This window comes from Macrobrachium nipponense, chromosome 45 (genome assembly GCF_015104395.2).
Source record: "Macrobrachium nipponense isolate FS-2020 chromosome 45, ASM1510439v2, whole genome shotgun sequence".
NCBI classification, from domain to species: Eukaryota; Metazoa; Arthropoda; class Malacostraca; order Decapoda; family Palaemonidae; genus Macrobrachium; species Macrobrachium nipponense.
Genome location: NC_061105.1, coordinates 10,061,565 through 10,081,515, shown reverse-complemented (window position 1 = coordinate 10,081,515; position 19,951 = coordinate 10,061,565). Strand labels below are relative to the sequence as shown.

Below are 19,951 nucleotides of genomic sequence, written 5' to 3'. Positions count from 1 at the left end.
TGAAACACAGTTTAATTCAAAACTGGAGAAAATGTTTGACAATTTTCAAGAACATTCAATACATTCATGAAACTGTCAACAACCTATACTAGGTTTGATGTAATTCGTATTCTGGAGATCAGGTACAGTTTTGAATTTGAGAATGGCACTTAATGATGGTGGGTGACAATTCAGGATTTACTGAACTATCCCAGCAGGAAAAGGAAACTATCTTGAGTGCTGAAAGTACTGCGTGTTTATATGTAAGATAACCAGTTTATGTAATAATACGGGTTACATTTTGAAAGATACCTTTACTAGAGACATACCAAAGAAAAGACATGAAAAGTATGACCTGACTGGACCTGAAATAGTTAACAGGTCAGTGGGTACTATTGCAACCAATTGCATCTACTCTTCCTATTATCAAAATCAACCAGCTATGTACATAGTTTTTATAATTATTACACGGTTTAGCAAGACCCAAGTTAACTTATTAAATATCCTTTGTCTCACCACAGCCAGACAACCCTTCATTCTACAGGGCTTTGGTAGCTGTCTATCCCAAAGACATGATGTGATCACCAAGATTGTACTTTTAGGAAGTCTGTAGTTACCAATCTTACCATATCACAATACTTTTACTTTATTATGGTATGTTCAAAAAAGCAAACCACTAAAACAAAGCGAGAGATTGACAAGTTATAGTGCTGAAAATAAAGCGTCAGTGACTTTATAGTTGGATTTTTTATAACTGGAGACACGGGACCACAAGATGTCAGGAGGATTAAATTCCAAAATATTTAGGACACACTCAGAAAATACGCTAATAATTCAACAGTTTTATTTTTCCGTAAAAAAATCAATGGACTGTATAGAGCAAAAATATACATTACGTAGGTACCTACAGAAAAAGGAGAAAAAATAGGAGTCTTAACAATGTCTGAAAATCCTACATAAAAAACTTCAGTTAAATACGTAATTGAAAACTTTTTTATAGTGAGAAAAGTTACATTGTGCTATACAGTACAACAAAGCTACACGTAATGTATAAGTTTCGTATTTAAAAAAAAATGTAAAGCCTTGTTCATTTGTACACAATGTTTTTTTTACACATGCACATAAAATATACTGTATTTACAGAGGACTTTTACAACCACTACACACATCAGACATGTGGCGTACAAAGTACTAAATACAACAATATGATACAACAGTTCCAGTCAGTCTCCATGATCTGTTTCATGCCATATATATATTTTTCAGCATTGCAAAAAGAGAAAAAAAATGCCTGTATTAGAAGCTTTTAAATTAAAATTGCCTGGTATTAGAAGCTTTTAAATTACAATTTCCGAAATCATATTGTTTTTACCGGACTATTTTTCTTATTTGTGAAATGCAGATAGTAGTTTCAAAACTCAAAATGCCATCAAAATTAAGTCAAATTCACACTTTTCATAGTAGTAAACAATGGAGATTTTTGTACTTTTTTATTCACTTTACTTATCCTTGTCTCCAGTCAGTTCTTCCATGAATTTTATTCGACCTTCCATCCCTGCTTCCTTCACCATTTCGTTCAATCTGTTCAAGTCTTTGAGCGACACTTGTCCTGATCCACGCTCTGCTTGAGAAACAACCTGAAAATGAGATTCCTCAAGATATCAAGTCATATCTCCTGGTATATATTTAGTCGAGGTGTTGCATTTGTCACATCAAACCTAAGCAACTCTAGTGTAGCAAAGCTGTACCAAAGAATATACAGAAAAGTGTAGCTAGTATGACAGTAAGAAATTATATTTCAAATAGTACTTTGTTCAGAACAAGGTTTTTGTTTTGTATTGTACTTCACTAATATACTATTTCACAAACTTTATTTATGTTTGTTATCATTAGCTTCATAACACCATAACTAACACAAGAATAGTATTCTCATCTTTTGGGCCTAAACAAAGACCCCATCACTAGTCTACAATTTTCACAACTCTAACTGTCTGCTAAAACATCTAAAAAAATCTTTGCAAAAGGGGATAAAATTACAGCCTACTATAATAAATGTCTTTAGCTCCAATAAAACTGATACTACACATAACACAAATATAAAACAACTAAAATAATGCTATTCAAAACCATTTATCCCACAAAACATACGAGACAAGTGCTGGATACATATTCATCTTTACCTGGCTAGGATCCGGCTTCCAACCAATCATGTATATAACTTGAAATGTTGCTGGTATTCCATCTTGATTCCCATACATTTCTGAAAAAGTTAACATTATTTTCATTTAGGAAAAAAAATAGCTTGACCAGACCACCAAGTTAAAATCAAACTCCCACAGGGCTGACCTAAATTCCTTGAAGTCACTGTCAGCAAATGTAACCAACTTAAGACAGCATAATACATACAAGTACCATTTCAATGTGGCTTTCTTTTTCAATTTTCTATTATTACATCATTTACTCGACAGAGTTTGCCACTAACGGGAGATTATAGTTTTCAAGTTACTGTAATTGCAATTAATCATACATTAAGAGCAAATTACAAGACAACATAATGTTTCTTGTATCACAGTAAGAGTCCAAATGTTTCTGTACTGCAAAGCAGAACCTCCATATGTTACTGAAATCTACTTGTATGGATATGGGGATGAAAAGGCCATTCAGTACCATAATAATTCATAAAGAAATGGTCATCAATGAGAAGGTGGTTGGCACAAAATGTGGTTTTGACAGAGACAAAAGTGAAACAGGATGAATGCTGAAAAGATAGTGCTGTCTACATTGCTCCATACAACACAATCAGTAACCAGTGGTCCTTTCATAAACAAATAGACCAAAATGCGTTTCCTACCTTGATAAATAGCACTTGCAGCAAGGAGGGTGTCTCGATGAATCAGAGCCTTCCTTTTAATGTTGGCATTGCTTTCTGCCATTCCCTGAAGATCAAACATCAGTTCAAAGACGGATGGGTATCCCACTACAATTTCATCCGTGTCCTGTACCAAGGATAACAAAAACTCTTACTATCTGCATAACAATACTGAACCTGTGCAAAATTACTAAAAGGATTATGACAATTGGTTTGATGTTTTCCTGTGAAGTCAAAGGATTCACGGAAGAGCAGAAGTACATGATTATCAATTGCGTCAGTAAAGGCAATACAGTATGATCAACCTTCAGGACTACTACATGAAATCTTGAGGACATGACTAATGAAAGTCACGTAGCAAGCCATGCTCTTCTGCATCACGAAATCAATCCACTTTCAATATTAGTAAACTGAATGTTCACAATATTTACACATATTATAAACCATCATTCACACTCAGGGTCTTACTATGGTAAGCATTGTGAAGCCACACGAACTCAGCAGCGCTCCAATATCCTGTATCTCGGTAAATGGCGATATATGTGGAGCGAAACCCTGTAATAGAAATGTATCTTAATATGTAATGATTTCACTAGAAAAAGGCTTTAAAGCAGTAAAATACAATTCATAATAAACTTTCACCAAGAAATTGAATTTAAAGCAAAAACTACTCAATGTTGGATTAATACTAATATCTCAATGACAAAATCAAACATTTTAGCAACATCGCTATTTACCCATTGAATACATAAGAGAGGTTTTTAATTGTCTAAAGAAATAAACTTAAAAGTAGGTAGCCTTAAATCATATCAAATTAACAATTGTCAGTGTCAGGCAAACAAAAATATGAACCCAACATATATCTTCGCCTTGATGATAAAGAGTGAACACAAAAACGAACTAGCAGCAAAATATTTATAAAAGGTTTTATAAAACAAGGAGAGGACGCTAAAATTGTGTGAATTTGTTACCACAACTAAACTACAAACCAGAATTACTTTAAAGTACTGTCACTGCTACTCACCCCTTCTCTTTCCAACTCTGCAAGGACCAAGGACGACCGCAGCTCGTACAGCGTGTCCCCACCAAAAACAGAAGCCAAGAATACACCATCTTTCTTCAGCACTCGGTTGATTTCCCTCAAACACCCAGGTAAATTATTGACCCAATGAAGGCTGTAAAATACAAAAACATGCCACACATTGCAACATTAATTACAGGCACTTCCAAACTCGGTCATCTTTTCCTATACTGTGCTGGCATCAGGAAAATGTTTCTAAACCAATGGAGACAATATCTGTTACTAACATTATTTCTTTACCTGAATCTTTTCTTTTCTAACAACTGACCGCCTCTTTCTGTATTCCCTATTACCTTCTCTTTCTACTTTCATATTCTTTGAAAGCTTGAACTTCAAGTCAATGGCCCATTTGAGCTTGTTCCATATGAATAAGGTTCATCTTCTGAATAATAATAAAAACAATGATCTATTATAATTTAATGCTTTTTGGTACCTCATCAATCATGCGCAGCTAGTTGAGAACCTATTACTTACTTCAGATTGGATATAACGAGATCTAAGGACTCCGTATCAAATGGAAAGGTCTCTTCCTCGTCAAAGACCATTTTCTTGAAAGTGACATCTTCTGGAGTTTGTGCACTCTCTACCATAGCCGGGGACATATCACTCATGTACAGATATTCTAAAGTACCCTGAAAATAATACAGAACCTTCAAACGAAGAATTATGCCGTAAATTTCATTACCAGACATAGCAAATGTGTATAAATTAAAACAAACCAAGCAAATATGTGTCTACAGTACATTACAATTTAAGAAGTCATCATAATAATATATTCTGAACCAAACTATACCCACAAGGAGTATGGGCAATGCCAAATTATGCTAGCCAACTATAACATATCTTAAACATTCAACCCATCCAAGTCATGTACAGTGACAGAGTTTGATATCACTGTGATATAAAGCAGAAAGCATAAAAAATGAGACAAGAGCTACAGGAATGGAAAACGTATAAAATTTAGGCCAAAGACAGGGCGCTTGGACATATGAGGCCATTCAGCGCTGTATAAGAAATTGAAAGGTGTAACAAGAGAAAACCTCACAGTTGCACTATGAAAAAAATGTTAGGAGAAAGTGAAAAGTAAGAGGGAAGAAAGAGAATGTGAATGGAGGTACAGTAAAAGGAATGAAAGGGGTTCCAGCTAAGAGGTTGAAGGGTAGCTGCAAAGAATCTGAAGTAATGCCTACAGTGCACAGACAGAACTAACCCCCTACAGGGGGGAGAGCTACAGACTTGACAGTACTCAGTACTCACATGGATTATGTTTTTAGCAACGTGTCCTCGACCAGTACCAAGATCCAGACCCACTTTCAATTCTCTTTTGATATCTAAGATTCTGTCAGAAAGACGATATCCCACCTGTAATAAATGAATACATACATTACACAACATTCACAAAAATACTCCATCAAAATATAAAAATAAATCACACTAATGTTATAGTGCTAATCTCTAATACAAAGAAAATAAAAACTTCCAATAAACATTGTGCAAAGATATGAAAGTACACCATCCAGGGTCAGATGTACAAACTAACATGTATGGTCTGATGCTTTATTGCCATAGTACATTAAAAGTTTTTGTCCCCAAATACCTTACTAAAATTGATGTGCATATTACATGGCATCAAATATGGTACAGTAATTACATATTATCTTTTCATAAAATATACAGAGAAAGTCAAAGCATGGTACTATCTTGAAGAGTTAATTAAATGAAAGACACTTACATTTCAAACTACACACGCAGCACAGTACATAAAACATAACCTTAACACTAAAGAGTTTGTCACTGATATTGCATAATCACCTCTTCTTTCAAATAGTCGTACACAGCAACATCTGGATTCTTTGCAGCTCTTTCCCTCTGGAGCAATTTTGTGTGGCGATCAAATACGTTCACAACATTACTTTGTTTACGGCAAAGCAAACTGGAACTGTGAAGCCTGCAAGTACCAAAAGAAATATATATATAAATCTGACTTAATTTACAGTTTCTCAATCTCATTTCACATCTAAGTCCACGATGGAAATGCTGACATAAAATCATTAATGATGACAACGATCAACAACTACCTCACCTTCGTCTATCAATATTTATCGTCTTTTCAGAACCAATGCTGCTGCATCTACAAACTTTCCAATAATGTTTGTGGGCATGACAAATCACTTGTGAAAGAAGCCTCTGTTGCATTTTGATTTAACCTGTAAAGAGAGATAAAAATATTCAAATAGCCACATAAAATAGCACAATTAGTAAATGTAAAACAAAATGTACAGTCCGAGAATTAAATTTACGTGATAGGAAAAGTTACTACAATATACTTTTCATTTTATTGATCTATAATACGCTTAGACAGCACTGCAATACATAACAGAATATCACCATTCTCCTGAGCTGCGTAAACTTTATGGCTAAACCATAACAAGAGTTCTGTTTGTTGTATGAAAAAAAAAATATATATATTACACACCAAATACCTTTTCCTAAATCATACATTTTCAACTAAAACAAAAGATTACAAAACAGAAACTTACGTTAACACCTCAGGAGTGAATCTCCCACCAGATCCAACAATGTTTTTGTCTTCAAACTCTGGCAGGCCTGATGGGGTCTTGTTTCAAACTGTTCCACTATCTGTGACTTTCCACAATACAGTATGTGCCAATAAACAGCAATCAAACCAACCACATAACATGTACAAAGTGAAATAATGTCTTATAATTTTAAACATTCGATCCAATGTAAAGACGTTAACTGCATTTCACAAATAAAGAATAAACGGTAACATCAAAATACTGTCAGAACAATTTGTTGAGGCAAAAATATCAATGCATTTAAAAGCAAAATTTATCAGTGGAACACAAGGCAAACTCGTTCCATTGACAAGAGAAAAATTAAATTACTAAAAGGCAATTCACAATCCATTCCTTGAACCAGGCTCCAAAGATGAGATCATTTAGCATCTTATCAATACTGCTACTTGACATACGAACAGACATACAGTATAAAATAATGGTCTCGAGTAAAAAAAAAAAGGAAAGGAAGTGTTGAGGATGCCTACAAAGCACCACACATGTAACAGAAAGCATATTTTCCCTATACAAATTCACAATACAGTACTATATTGTTTACATGAGAAAATAATGTGGTACCATAATCATTTATATTCAGTAATCTGTCAACACCCAATTAATCCTAATCTTACAGTTAAAGTGAGGCACAATTTGCATGTATACCACTGCTATTGTAATCCTTAATGAGGACTTTCTCAAAATATCACGTTAAATAGAGCAGTTGATCCTTTCTACTTCTTGGAAGGGTCATTTTACATGGCTTCAAGTTGATAAAAGATTCACTAACCCCAAATAGGGGACATCTCTCAAGTGCAAGAAAAATGAACAAAAATATATAAAATTCTTTTATATATATCACAAAATGAAAAGAAAGCAATTAGCTCGCATTACCATTTATATACAATATCACTTAATATCTATAACGCCCATTCCCTCATGCTTTCCACTTGTCAGCTGCTTCTTTGCGTGCATCAGGTACTAACTGGTTTTTCATGCCACCGAGAACAGTTCCGGCGGCTTCCGACGCCAAAATTATGGGCTGCACCACAGTCGGGGGAATCTGGCGGAGTACCCCTCCAATGGCACCAGACACACCTTTATGCTGATGTTCTTCCGAAGCTGCTTGAAAGATAGCTGTGGCTGTGTCGCCGAGACCGTCCCAAACCAACCCATACGCAGTTGCAACACCTTCCCTAATATCCTGGGGCTGCCCACAACGCAGCCTATACCTATGCCTCACTCTCGGCCCGGACGAAACCATGTCGTACATGGTCTCGGCAGCCGACTGAATGCACCCGACAAAACGTCCCGTCAGGTCGAGGGCAGCGTGTGCCGACGACGTAGTAAATGCTGCTGCGCCACGCTGAATGCCCCTCACTACTCTGCCGTCCTTCTGGTACTGCTCGATGGGTAGCAAAAACAGATCCCTTATCCCACCCAGCAGTTTTCCTAGAGAATGCATTGGTCCAACGCCCCCGAGAACAGATGGTAACTGATTGCGGCGAATATCATTAATCCACTCATTACTCACATACTGAATTAGCCGGTCCACACCCAACAGTCCAGACTTATGCACTATTCTTTTCAGAGTCAACTCTGAGTGGTTAAGCTGACCCATGCCTATCAATATACCAGCAAGTGGTCCATACTGAGAATTAATGTCAACGTGTTTACCGTGGTAATCAATCTTTATTGGAACATCTGGAGAAAATACAAATGACTTGAAGTAAACTGGAGCATTTTCATCCATTGAACTGCACTCTTTGGCCTCAGACAAGGAAGATCTTTCTTCTAAATTGACCAGAAGCTGCTGGTCTTCTGATAGAGAGAGCTGAGCAGCTTGATTTAGATTCACAGTCATTATGGGAGCTTGAACCTGAGTAGCAGACTGTGGCTTCTCTTCCTCTCCAAACTCTCCCTCTCTGTCGGAAGAAAGTAATTCCTCAAAGAACTGGAAAAGGAACAGCAAAGCATCTTGATCTATGTGAAGTCTTATGGGCTGCAGGGATATCTTGAGACTTGTTTCCTGAGGGCCATGAAGACCATCAGGTCGTGCTGTTAAAGCTTTCACCTGAACCATGTTAGCATGGGCCTGGCGAGGGCACGACTCCGACGAAAACTGATAAAGAAATTTGTTGATCTTTGATGATGAAAGTCTATCTCGAATTTCTACATCATGAATAAGGAGGACATTCCTCGAGGCTTGCCGAGCACTTTCCGGGTAAATCTCGTGTTGGAAACGGACTTTACTGAGTTGCAACTCAAGAAGTGTATCATGCTGACGGCCTGGCCCACCAACTCCCTGCCACACAGAATGAGCTCGCTGCTGGGGGCTTTGGGGAGGAGACTTCTTGAAAACTGTAGGAGATATATGCCCTGAAGAATAGTGGACATCACCACTTCTTAATGTAACTGATGGTTCTTTGGGAATATACGCCATTTTAGGTGACACTAAAGAACTTGCTGGATAATCGTAGTCCGCGTTGGCATTTGAATCTCGAATGGTTACTTTACGAGCAGACACTGGCCCTGGTTGTGAAGGCCTGAAATCTGCCCCTCCAAACATGTGCCAGACAATGGTCAACTCTTGTAGCGTGTACTTTAGAACAGCAGCAGGGAAGTGCTTTGGTGCCCTTAGCTGGTCAACCTTCCCAAGAGGTACTGAAAAATGGTTATCAACTATAACAACGGGGTCTTCCGTCAACACACGCACCTGGGGTTCCCCTGATGGTGACTTTATACCTGTGCCTGGGGCATCATCTAAAATGCAAAACTCTTCATCTGTACCAGAGCTATATTCTTCAAAATGACTATCTAGGGGTTCTTTTAATGCTTCCTTTAATGCACATTCTGTATCTGTTAGGGTGTTCTCTCCACCTGTCTCTTCAGCCTTAGCTACATCTTTTTGGCCCGTGGTAGCAGATGCTAATTTTTGCTTCAAGTTATCATCAGGAAAGAAGAATACTTCGACACCTTTCTTTAAATAGAGGGATGGGTCATTCTCATCCTCTTCACATGAGGATGATGAGTGAGTTGATTCAACCATAGCATCATCCATCATGCCACGAACCATCTCCAGCTGCTGACTATCCCGTTCCCGGATCCTTGGGTTGAACAGAGTTTCCTGAGTTTCCGTCGGCTTCATTGTGGCACATTCATTTGATGGTGAAGATGCTGCGCTTGAAGTACCAGGAGTCAGGACACTTGGTGCTGCTAAACTAGCATTAGATGATGATGCTTCTTTCGTAAGGTCTCCATCACTTGCAAGATAAATCAAGAGTTCCAATAATGCCTTGCATGAGTCTGCACACGTGCGAATGTGGATGATATTATTTGATGCCACAAGATCAATCTTGGGTTTCTTTTCCTTCAAATCTTCTACCATTCTTAAACACAACTCAAAAACTCCAATATCTGCAACACAAACATAATTTTTCTTCAGATCAACAGTGTGCAATGACAACTTGTCAGATAAAAAGAGAGCAGCATCCTCAATGATAAAATGAAGAACATTAGTATCACTTGATATCGTCAGATTGCTAGATATTGAAAAAGCATCAACTGTCAGCATTGTTCTGATGGGAAGATAAAGTGGCCTGTAATCCAAGGCACAGCCCCAAAGGTGAAAATTCATTTCAGTGACGACATCAGGCAAAACATAGCCAGCGATGGGATAATCTTGGACATCAAACATATCTCCTAATTGTGTAACCCAGCTTTCTGGGCTAGCTGACATATAATGGCGCAAAGTGGCTCCCCTCACACACCCGGCCAGGATAATGGTCTTCATGTTACGAATCACGTCGAACTCCATCTGCAGGGAAATCATGATCTGATCCTGGGCCTCTTCCGATTTAGAGGCACCCGCACCTAGTTTTGTAACGACTCCGGGATCATTCGGATAGAAAATGGCATCTAAACGTGAAGTAGAGAGCGGCAGAGAAGGATCTAAAATCACCGGCATGTCAGAAGTGATATTCGAAGCTTTGTGATACAAATGACCCTTATCTGCCCAGATACAAGTATATCCTAGATCAGGATCACCTTTGTACCCAATAGCTGCAAATATAGTGCCCTGTTCAGCAATAAGCATGACTTCCCCATGCTGGCCAGGCATCACATTATTCTTGGAATCTCTGTATGGGGTTCTTATGCTGGCAACCGTGTGGCCCAGGGTGAGTTTAAAAGCTACTTGAGTTTGTTTCTTATACTTATTCACATCCTGGTTTTGTTGTTGCTGCTTGAGTCTTTGTTTGGCTTTGTGCTCATACACTGAATAGAACTGGGATTCCACATCATCATCACTGTCACTAGCTGCATCATTGGCTGATGTACACAAAGTAAACTGGGTTGTGCTCTGGTAGATACTTTCATTCATGAATACCGAGGCTAAATCTAATCCACCTTGAGTAGCACCCAAATTGCGGTTGCACTGACTAGCTGGTTTGGGGGCTGAGGGCTCCCATAATAGTAAGTCTGTAATTAACCTATTATATATAACTTCATAGATGTGTTTGGATGGCAGGATCAACTGGACATCGGGCAAGTGAATCTCTATGTGTAACTGCACATTTTTCAACGTGTTCTCAATAAACTCCAAAACTTCTTCCTTTTCTGACGGAATCGTTAATTCACTCGTATGACCGTCGGTCGGTTGCTGGGTGGCAACTTTCCGTCGACTGAAGGGGTTCGGCTCCATCTCATTAACTTCCTCTAAGAACCCCATCATAGATTTCGTCATGATATTTTCCTGACACGGAGTTTCCTCCTCTAGGGAGGTCCAAGGTTCCGTGGGGTGCACTATCACTACAATACGAGGCAAATCAAATCCCCTCTCTGTGCCTCTGGATGAAGTAGCCCTAAGCAAGGACAAAGGGGCATCCTCTTCTCGTTCTTGGAATTGCACGTGAATATCACCGCTCCGAACTTCGTAACTACTATATGGCATGTGGGGGTCGAAAGCCGTTACAAATTCAAAGTCCTGGAGAACTAGAGACAGAATGTCTTTCCTGATGTTTCTCTTCCACCAAGGCACTCGGTCCATATTGGACGTGGGTCTTAAATCTGGGATGGGAAATCTTAACTTAACAGTTAATGAAGAACAAGCTACTTTAACAGTGGTTCTAGTCTCTGGACGTAATGTGGCATCATCAAGGGTTTGCTTAAAACAAGCTTGATTGTTTAAATAACTAGGAGGAAGCTCTGGGGAAAATGCCTCACCACTGGTCTTCACACATATCTCCTGTCTGTTTATGAGGGCACTGATTCTATCTACTATTGACATGTCCAACTCTGACGCGCAGTCCCCCAGCGTAACTTTAATGTCTAACTTTGGGATGCTCATCCTCCTGGGCCTACTAGCTAGAGTTGTATTCTGCGACTGAGCAATGTTTATTCGAAGCTTGGGTTCTATGATAGTACCATACACCATTTCATTCACAGGATCCTGGGCACTCTCTTTAAATGACAACAGTTCTGAATATTCTACCTTCACTGGGGACACGGACGAGTCCACCAAACACTCGAGGGCTTCGGCACGTCCCACTGACACGGCCACACTCATTTCCCACTTGTTTGTCAAGCTCTTTTCACTACCCTCTACAGTGATGGGCGCTGCCATGAAACGCAGATGATTGATTTGACACGCGTCTGTGAATTTTTTCTTGGCTTCTTGGAAGACATTGTAACTGTAACCTGAGAGTCCGTGCACACCTAGAGTAGCAAAAAAGTCTTCAGACTTTGCATGCATTTCTGCCACAGAAGCTTTGGACACTATGTTTGCATTTTCTACACAAGGAGTCAAAATGTCCTCATTTAAAATGACGGCCGCCAAACTACTAATTTGTACACGAAAGTGCGTCACAACCGCCGAGGGATCGTCGATGAGTTTCGTCCCGCCGTGCTCAGACTTCTTTTTCCCAGCACCACCCACAGTAGGGTCGCCCGTCACGACACCAACACCCGTGTATCGATAAGACGGAGAAGTCATCCCCACCGTGCTCGACTTAACTGTGCTACCTGACATATTAGAACTAAAAGAACTGTCCATATCCGAACAGCCAGATAACTGACTGCTCGACATGTTCCTCATGAGCTCGCCTGGGCCCATTCCACTACTCATGGGAACAAAGTCATCGTCGCTGTCTTCCAGGGGCGTCACTGACCATCCTTGTTGCAGATTGAGAGCATGACTAGATACAGGACCTGCAGTGCGCAGTTCTTTGAGGAGCTCGCTTTCAACTTTCCGAAAATCACTGGGATCCATCGGCTTCTCTTTACTGATGCAAGGCACCGGCCCCGAGGCCCGGCGAGCGTGGAAATCCATGTCGTTGATGTCGGGAGACGCTATCCCCTCGGAGAGTTCTAGCAAGAGTTGAATTTGTCGTGGAGATAAAAACATAATAAAAGCGCCGCAGTTCATCCTTAAATCTACTTTTGGACCCATAACATCAGCCTGCTTGAGTTTCAAACTTATTTCTTGGGAGCCTGTGAGTTTTGCAAATAATATGGGTTCCATCGGGATGTTCGTGATAAGTTTCCGCACCGTGTTCTCGTGATTGTACTCAAACTGCTTATCTTCCGCTGGCGACGTGTCGGCCGTTTTAAAGGAATCCCCCGAGCCAGAACCCGACACCTTAGAACCCCCGCCCGACTCGGGAGACGAATTAGAGTCTGTCGTCGGAATCACCGATTTTGCCATCGTCTTGTTTTTAGAGAGGAATTCATCTGTGTACATGGTCACTCCTTCAATATGGAACTTTTTCGTCGCAAAGGCCGACGGTTCAAAAATGTTCTTCCCCGCATCTTGCGTCGGAGTCTTCCCTAACCCGGCCTCGTCGAAGTAGTCGATCTTCTTGACCCGGACTTCCAGCGAGACGCCACACTGACTCCCCTTCGGCACATACTCGAACCTGAAGGTCGTGTCTAGGAACCGGACTTTGATTCTGTTGAGAACGGTGTCGATTGCGTGGGCGAAGTGCTCGATGCCCTCTATCTGGCTAGGGTCCTTCTCAGGCATGTCCTCCATCCCGTCCCCGCTCTCGTCCCGGGGGCTGAGGCACTCCTGGGCGATCTGCATCGACGAGGTCATGTTCATCGACTCGATCATCGAGTCAACCATCGACACGTCCTCCGACCTCTGCTTGGGCTCGACGGAGAGCATCAACCCTGACACCTCGACGAAGCAGCTCTCAGCCAAGATGGCCTGCCAGGGGATCGTCACGCAGATCTCGCCGATGTACCCGTCCACGAACTTGATGGGCAGATTGAGCTGGTCGGCCATGTCGTTGAGGGCGGCCACATCGATGGTGACCTCCTTGATGGTGCCCGTCCCTTTGTACAGGTCGACCGTCAGCTGATCCAGGGACAGTTTCTCCTCCAGGAAGCGCCCGACGTATCTCTGCAGGAGATACCTCACCGCCCTCTTCTTGATGGCCTCCGTGAATGGGAAACAGTACCATGGCATTTTGCTGATAGTCTCCAACCCTAGTCGAAACATATTTACTAGTCACCATACGCCTCCACCATTATTAACACTATGCACTTTGAGTTCTTTGTGGTAGAATGAACTACGTCTCAGGTAAACAAGGATATTTGTTACTACTCCAACCAAAACGCAACTGCTTCTTAAATACGGGTCGGGTTGTGGCCGTAATGTGGGGGAGTTTTACCAAAATCGTTTCATTTCTATACAAATTTCTCATGATCTTTCCACCTTTGCTGTTCTGTTTAATATTATAGTTTATTATGAACCTAACTGTCATGAGCATCTGTCTAAAATAAAATAAATACGGCCATTCAAAGTGACTGACAGGAGACTCCAAGGTCATGTATTCATCGTTATCATTTTAGTTCAAACCGTCAATACTTCCCTCAAATACCATTAATTTTCATTTCAGATTTAACATTAGGATAAGTATCTATACATATGAACAAAACTAGTACAATATAATGATAATAGTCGACAGTACATAGCCCGGTTTTAAGAAGTATATCCACCATACAGCATTACCAACGCTGGCGGGTTTTTAAGTGACATTCTCAACTCTGGCTAACAAATGCCATCATCGGGTTTGGGTGATGACACCACATCATATCAAGATTATTTTATTTCTGGTGATAGAAGTTCACTCTCGACGTGATTCGGAAGTCACGTAAAGCCGTTGGCCCCGTTGCTGAATAACCACTGGTTCCACGCAACGTAAAAATACCATACAAACAAACAAAAGATTAATTTACGATGTTTAGTCAATTACAAATAATTCTCTAAACGTTCTATGATTTTCATAAAGTCATTATAACACATAAGGCCAAGTGTATAGCTTGGGTGTTACAGTATAGCAACGAATTAAGCGTATAACTTGACAAAGCAAAATACATAAATGTTTGAATTTCTGAAGGCAAAAATCCTGTAAATCTGGTGGATTAATCTCATAAATAAAATGGTTAACAAACACAAAGATATAACAACACAGGGTCAAAGGAGGACGTGTTTTAAAGTGTTACTGTGGTTGGACTGAAGGTAGCAAACTTTACACTTGTGGTTCACAGTGGACGAATTCTAAATCCGTTACACGCAATAAGCAGCCTTTGGCATAGTAACTCTTCTACGCACCGTAAAAGTTTGAAGAGGTTATTAAACGCAACACACACACACACATACACATACTGTATGTGTTTAGACCATACACTAAACAGCAGTTCACCCACCAAATGAAAAATTTAATGGGATTCTAGAATCGGACTGAACAAATAGCAACCGTCAGATCACGTAAATCAGTGAAAAGAGAAACAACACGAATTTCACCTTTGAATCTGAATCACTTATTTATTTATTTATTTATTTATTGGTAAGCGAAATTCGACTTATCATGATTACTGGCCTCAACCTTAACGAGAAGAAGAAGAAGAAGAAGAAGAAGAAGAAGAAGAAATCAATATGCAGATACAGGTTTACATAATATTTACGGTTGAACTCGACATGAATAAAGGAAGGGTAACCCACACATCATGTTTTCGTGGTCAGACACCAAACTCATGATGATACAAACATCCTGCATATTCAAGGCCAGCAGCGGGAAAATGGGAGATTAAATAAGTCAGGATCGGTCCCTAGCTAAGATTAGGGTTGATTGCGTCTAAGCCCGAATACGAAACGATGAATTGAATGTTAGACCTACGCATCTATAGGACTATTATCAATATCTCGCTTTGCGATAGGGAATAGAGTGATACAAACCTTTTAGCAGTACTGTGCAAGCAACAGCAAAAGCAAAAAGAAAAAAAATGGATGTCAAACAGAATTGCAGCTACCTTTGGTGGTCTGGTGCTAGATCTTTAGAACGTATGTCTGAGGATGGCTATAGTATAGACAGACACACACAGAAAGAAAGGGAGGGAGGGTGGGGGGAGGGCTTGGCATACAAAGACACCAATTAATCCCACTAGCATACTTTAACTCTAAAAATACACACACACACATTCTTATACATAAATGGATGCACTCAAGCACGCTTGATAAACATGCATTGCGTATTATAGCAACTCCCAATGCTGACTTTTAATGTAGACAGTATAGCCATGCCTTGGGCCCTGCCGCAGCTTATAGCAACAGGTTCAAACCGAAAAAAAAATAAAAATCGACCACTGATAAACTAGAAGTGATATTAAGTAGAAACAAATATCTGCAAGAATAAGGAAGTAAAGGGATAAATTAACAATAAATTACAAATCTGGCCTGCAGAGAGAGATCACAAGTACAAATTCATCACAGAAATGTGAGCAGACTCTGTGGAACTAATACAAGACGGCAGGGTAATCAGTTTCCTTCCTGTCACTTAATATATATTTACTGCTATTAATCATGAACCTGTTTTGCATTTCGTGACGTAATCAATGTTACATAAAGTCATCTTTTAAATTTAAATTTCTGTGCCTGTTTAGTAGTATATATTACGACTTACTTGCAGCGCAGATTTCTTTACTTGGTCTATAGAGCAGTTGTGATATGACCCCCCCCCCCTCTCTCTCTCTCTCTCTCTCTCTCTCTCTCTCCTCTCTCTCTCTCTCTCTCTCTCTCTTCTCTTCTGCTATGGTTACGTAAGTGGGCAAAGATGATATCCCACTAAAATCTGAATAAAACATCCCATGTCATTCGTCTCCAGGACACATCACCTAGAACGGCGAAAGCTGCACTACATCAACTTGACGTTTGCACTGCAACTTGTCAGTTGCCTCTAGTACTAGTCCAGTGAACCACTGTAACAATGTGCCACAATCTAATCATTCTCTACGCAAGGTAAATGTTTCATCGAGTTCTCGTTAGACAAAGAAAGGAAAATAGGAAAGCACCTTCCGATGAGATCAAAATGGTAGATTGGCTGACAGTGTTTGTTGTAGTGTGTTGTTTACAAACTGAGCAGGTTAGGCCTAATTCAGCGTCTGTCGGACTTTCTTGCCGCCTTTGTTTGTATGTTTGTAGGAAGTTCACCAACGTCTGTCCTCCAGGCAAAGTAAACTGCAGTTGTTGTTTCAATTCATTTCTAATCGTTTATATTCTTTGCTTTGTTTAAACGTTTACGGAGTCTTAGACTCATCTATATATACATCTTTGAGAAACCGAAAGGGTGTGTGAATAACTTGTGAATTAAAGGGGCCATAGTGACTTGTAAACACGTATATCTGGTTAAAATGAAGTTAGCCAGCAGCTTCTACATATATTTAGAATGTTTCCTCTCTTTTGTAACTGATATGCAACACTTCTCAATGGGAGCGTAGCTTCAGAACCCTGAGTTAACTTCTTAACTTAATTGATCACGCTGGTCTGTTTACTTCTTTTTCAAATTACAGCTGATCAGTCCTGATATATGTATAAAAATCTTGCCTTTCTCTTTATTGTTAACATAATCCATTCCAGCTTACGGCCACACCACACATAAATGAAATAAGTGAACGCTGGATTGGTTTATTATATCAAAATTTCGAGCGAAAAATAGAAAAAAAGAGGCAGCATTTTGACCGATACGCATGTTGTTGTTGTATTAAGCCAACACTTCTTGTTGGCTCGGGCCTTTCCCTTGTTCGGCCCGTAGTATCCGATACTCAGTCAGCAGTGGTGACTAATAGAAAGACATTGTTCTCCTATAGCTCCTGCCACCCCACATCCCTACCCCACCAAACCCCGTAGAAATGGCCTCGACCCATAACAACCATTATAACCCATAGCCAAAATGTGTGCTAATTCTCCAGGTGTGCTGGATTCTAAGTACACGCATTTTCTTTAAAATCACTGTCATTTATACGATCTTTCTTTGTAGACTTGCCTTCATATTTATAGAAAACAAAACAATCATAGTATATGTGTCAAAAATAAAATGTCACAAGGTACGCTTCTGTAGTACAAGATAATCTTAAGACCTTACAGTTACTGTAGGTTTAATTTTTTTTTTTTTTGGGGGGGGCAGCAATAGATGATAATATTATTGCATTTTTTTTAATCATTTGCAGCAATAGATAAAATTATTGCTTTTTAATATAATATTCTACACAATAAGGCATAGGCAGATTACTGAAATGTGTAAATTGCAAAACACTAATGTAAAAGAAACCCACTCCTTTTGGACTATTATAAACACCGATATTTTTTTAATGCGTTTATGTACAAAGAGTTTTTTTTTTTTCAAATAAAAAAAATGAAATCTGAACTCACTTCAGCTTGGCTGAGTCACCCACCTCGTTAACCCAATTATTAATCTGCCACGAGCCCACGACTCTCAAGGGCGCTATTAAAACCTACCTGACAAGACCCTACACGCAGGATCTCACTAGCTAACTTTAGTTTATTTCATATATATTGATTTGCTTCGCTGAATTTGTCAGGTATTGCTCAAACAGTTGCCTTCACAAGATTACTATGTGACTCTGTGACTAGAATGAGTCTATTCTTTTGTACTGAGTCTACTGACCACGTGTTGCAACACTGGTTAGGTAGATCCACGCATCTGAATGTTAACTGGCTTGTAGCTGGAATAGAATAGAACTATTTCCTGGATAGGAGAGAGAGAGAGAGAGAGAGAGAGAGAGAGAGAGAGAGAGAGATAGAGAGAGAGGAGAGAGAGAGGAGGACGAGACGAGAGAGAGAGGGAAGAAAGTGACGGCATTTGTTTACACAAGGCACAAACACAAAGCAGCTAAACACGTGAGATGTTAACAAATATAAACTGTATCAGACAAGCGTCATCGGCTGTAATTTATTACTAAAAAATATTCAAAGAGGAAAATAGGACGAAATCTTTCTATACATACATCCCAAATTTATTTTTCGGAGATCCTCCTCCTATCAGGGCTCAGCAACCCCGTTTTTCGTAAATTTGTCTTTTAGTGATAGCTGTCTCAAAGAGCCCTATATTAGGTTATTGACCTTTATAATGATACCAGTTCATGAAATAAAAATGACACGAGACGCTTTCTTCGTGGAATTATAACGTCACTCATAAAACGAATCGATAACGTGACAAAAAAAGGTGTCCTGGAATTCCTGTAGGGTTTTTTGTCCTCTAAGGCTCCACGCGATCTAGCGAAGAGAGCCGAATAGAGCCAGAACCTTTAGCGCCAAAATTCGCTAGGAAGTTGTCAACACTGCCGCCACTGTAAACAGCTGAGATTCCAATAATATCCACCGTTGAACAGCTGATCATCAGCAAACTTCCATTTTTCGCTTTTCGTACCATTTTATGACGCATTTCTCAAAGGCTGCGTAACTTGGGCGACCTCTACCTTCGCGCCAAACGGAAAACACTCACAAATAATAAAAGTATTTGGTACAAAATAAGATATGTAGCTTACCGAGAGTCGCTGCCTTGTCACCTTAAAAAGTTTACTTCACTGAAATTTGGACGCATGTGCGTCTGTGAATAAAACAAGTTGAGGTTAATTGGACGAAAATCGAAGAGAAGTTGCTGCTAAGTAGATGCAAATGCTATTTATAATTTATCCGAGTTGTAATAAACGTAAGCTTGGGGCAGAGTGGGCAAATAACTAAATCAATAACACAAGGGCAAGTACCCATATGACGTCTGCAAAACAGAACGCCAGCTATTAAAAGTCAACTCGTAAATTAGATAAGGCCATTGCATAATTTTAAATTTAACAGAAAGTATTTTTTTAGCAATATTTTTTAATCACTAGCAGGTTTAAAAGTATTTTAAATTCTAATTTCATTTTGGATAGGTATACGTAGGGAGTTATTTTCACCGAAGTCCCCATAGTATTCAATCTGTCATAAGATAATTTTTATGTTTTATTATAAGTTGGCTTATTATTACATTTCTAGAATATAATTATAATAAGAAAAATTGCCAGAAAGAATAGCAAACCTTTACACAGACAATCGTTTTTTCAATTCGTGGGTAGCTCTGCGGTGATAATAACGATTTCTCCATTTCC

The 19,951-nt window shown here is 39.5% G+C and overlaps 2 protein-coding genes across 4 annotated transcripts; both read right to left on the bottom strand.

Annotated features, from left to right (window-relative positions):
- Positions 1-808: 808 nt before the first annotated feature.
- LOC135214375 (arginine-hydroxylase NDUFAF5, mitochondrial-like) lies at positions 809-19,902 on the bottom strand. Of its 3 annotated transcripts, XM_064248610.1 has the most exons (11): positions 14,013-14,028; positions 6,470-6,689; positions 6,013-6,136; positions 5,742-5,877; positions 5,187-5,291; positions 4,404-4,561; positions 3,873-4,023; positions 3,317-3,403; positions 2,831-2,975; positions 2,160-2,239; positions 809-1,616 (listed from the first exon to the last, which is right to left on the bottom strand). In XM_064248610.1, exons 3-11 carry the CDS (start codon positions 6,123-6,125, stop codon positions 1,479-1,481), a joined length of 1,113 nt encoding a protein of 370 aa, XP_064104680.1. In that variant the 5' UTR covers positions 6,126-6,136; positions 6,470-6,689; positions 14,013-14,028; the 3' UTR covers positions 809-1,478. The 3 variants fall into 3 exon arrangements, with proteins under 3 accessions (XP_064104680.1, XP_064104682.1, XP_064104681.1); XM_064248612.1 differs by lacking the exons at positions 6,470-6,689; positions 14,013-14,028 and adding an exon at positions 19,882-19,902; XM_064248611.1 differs by lacking the exons at positions 6,470-6,689; positions 14,013-14,028 and adding an exon at positions 19,352-19,538.
- On the bottom strand, positions 6,468-14,014 carry LOC135214373 (autophagy-related protein 2 homolog A-like). Its single transcript, XM_064248608.1, has one exon. The coding sequence runs from the start codon at positions 14,004-14,006 to the stop codon at positions 7,443-7,445; it is 6,564 nt and encodes a 2,187-aa protein (XP_064104678.1). The 5' UTR covers positions 14,007-14,014; the 3' UTR covers positions 6,468-7,442.
- Positions 19,903-19,951: the final 49 nt, after the last annotated feature.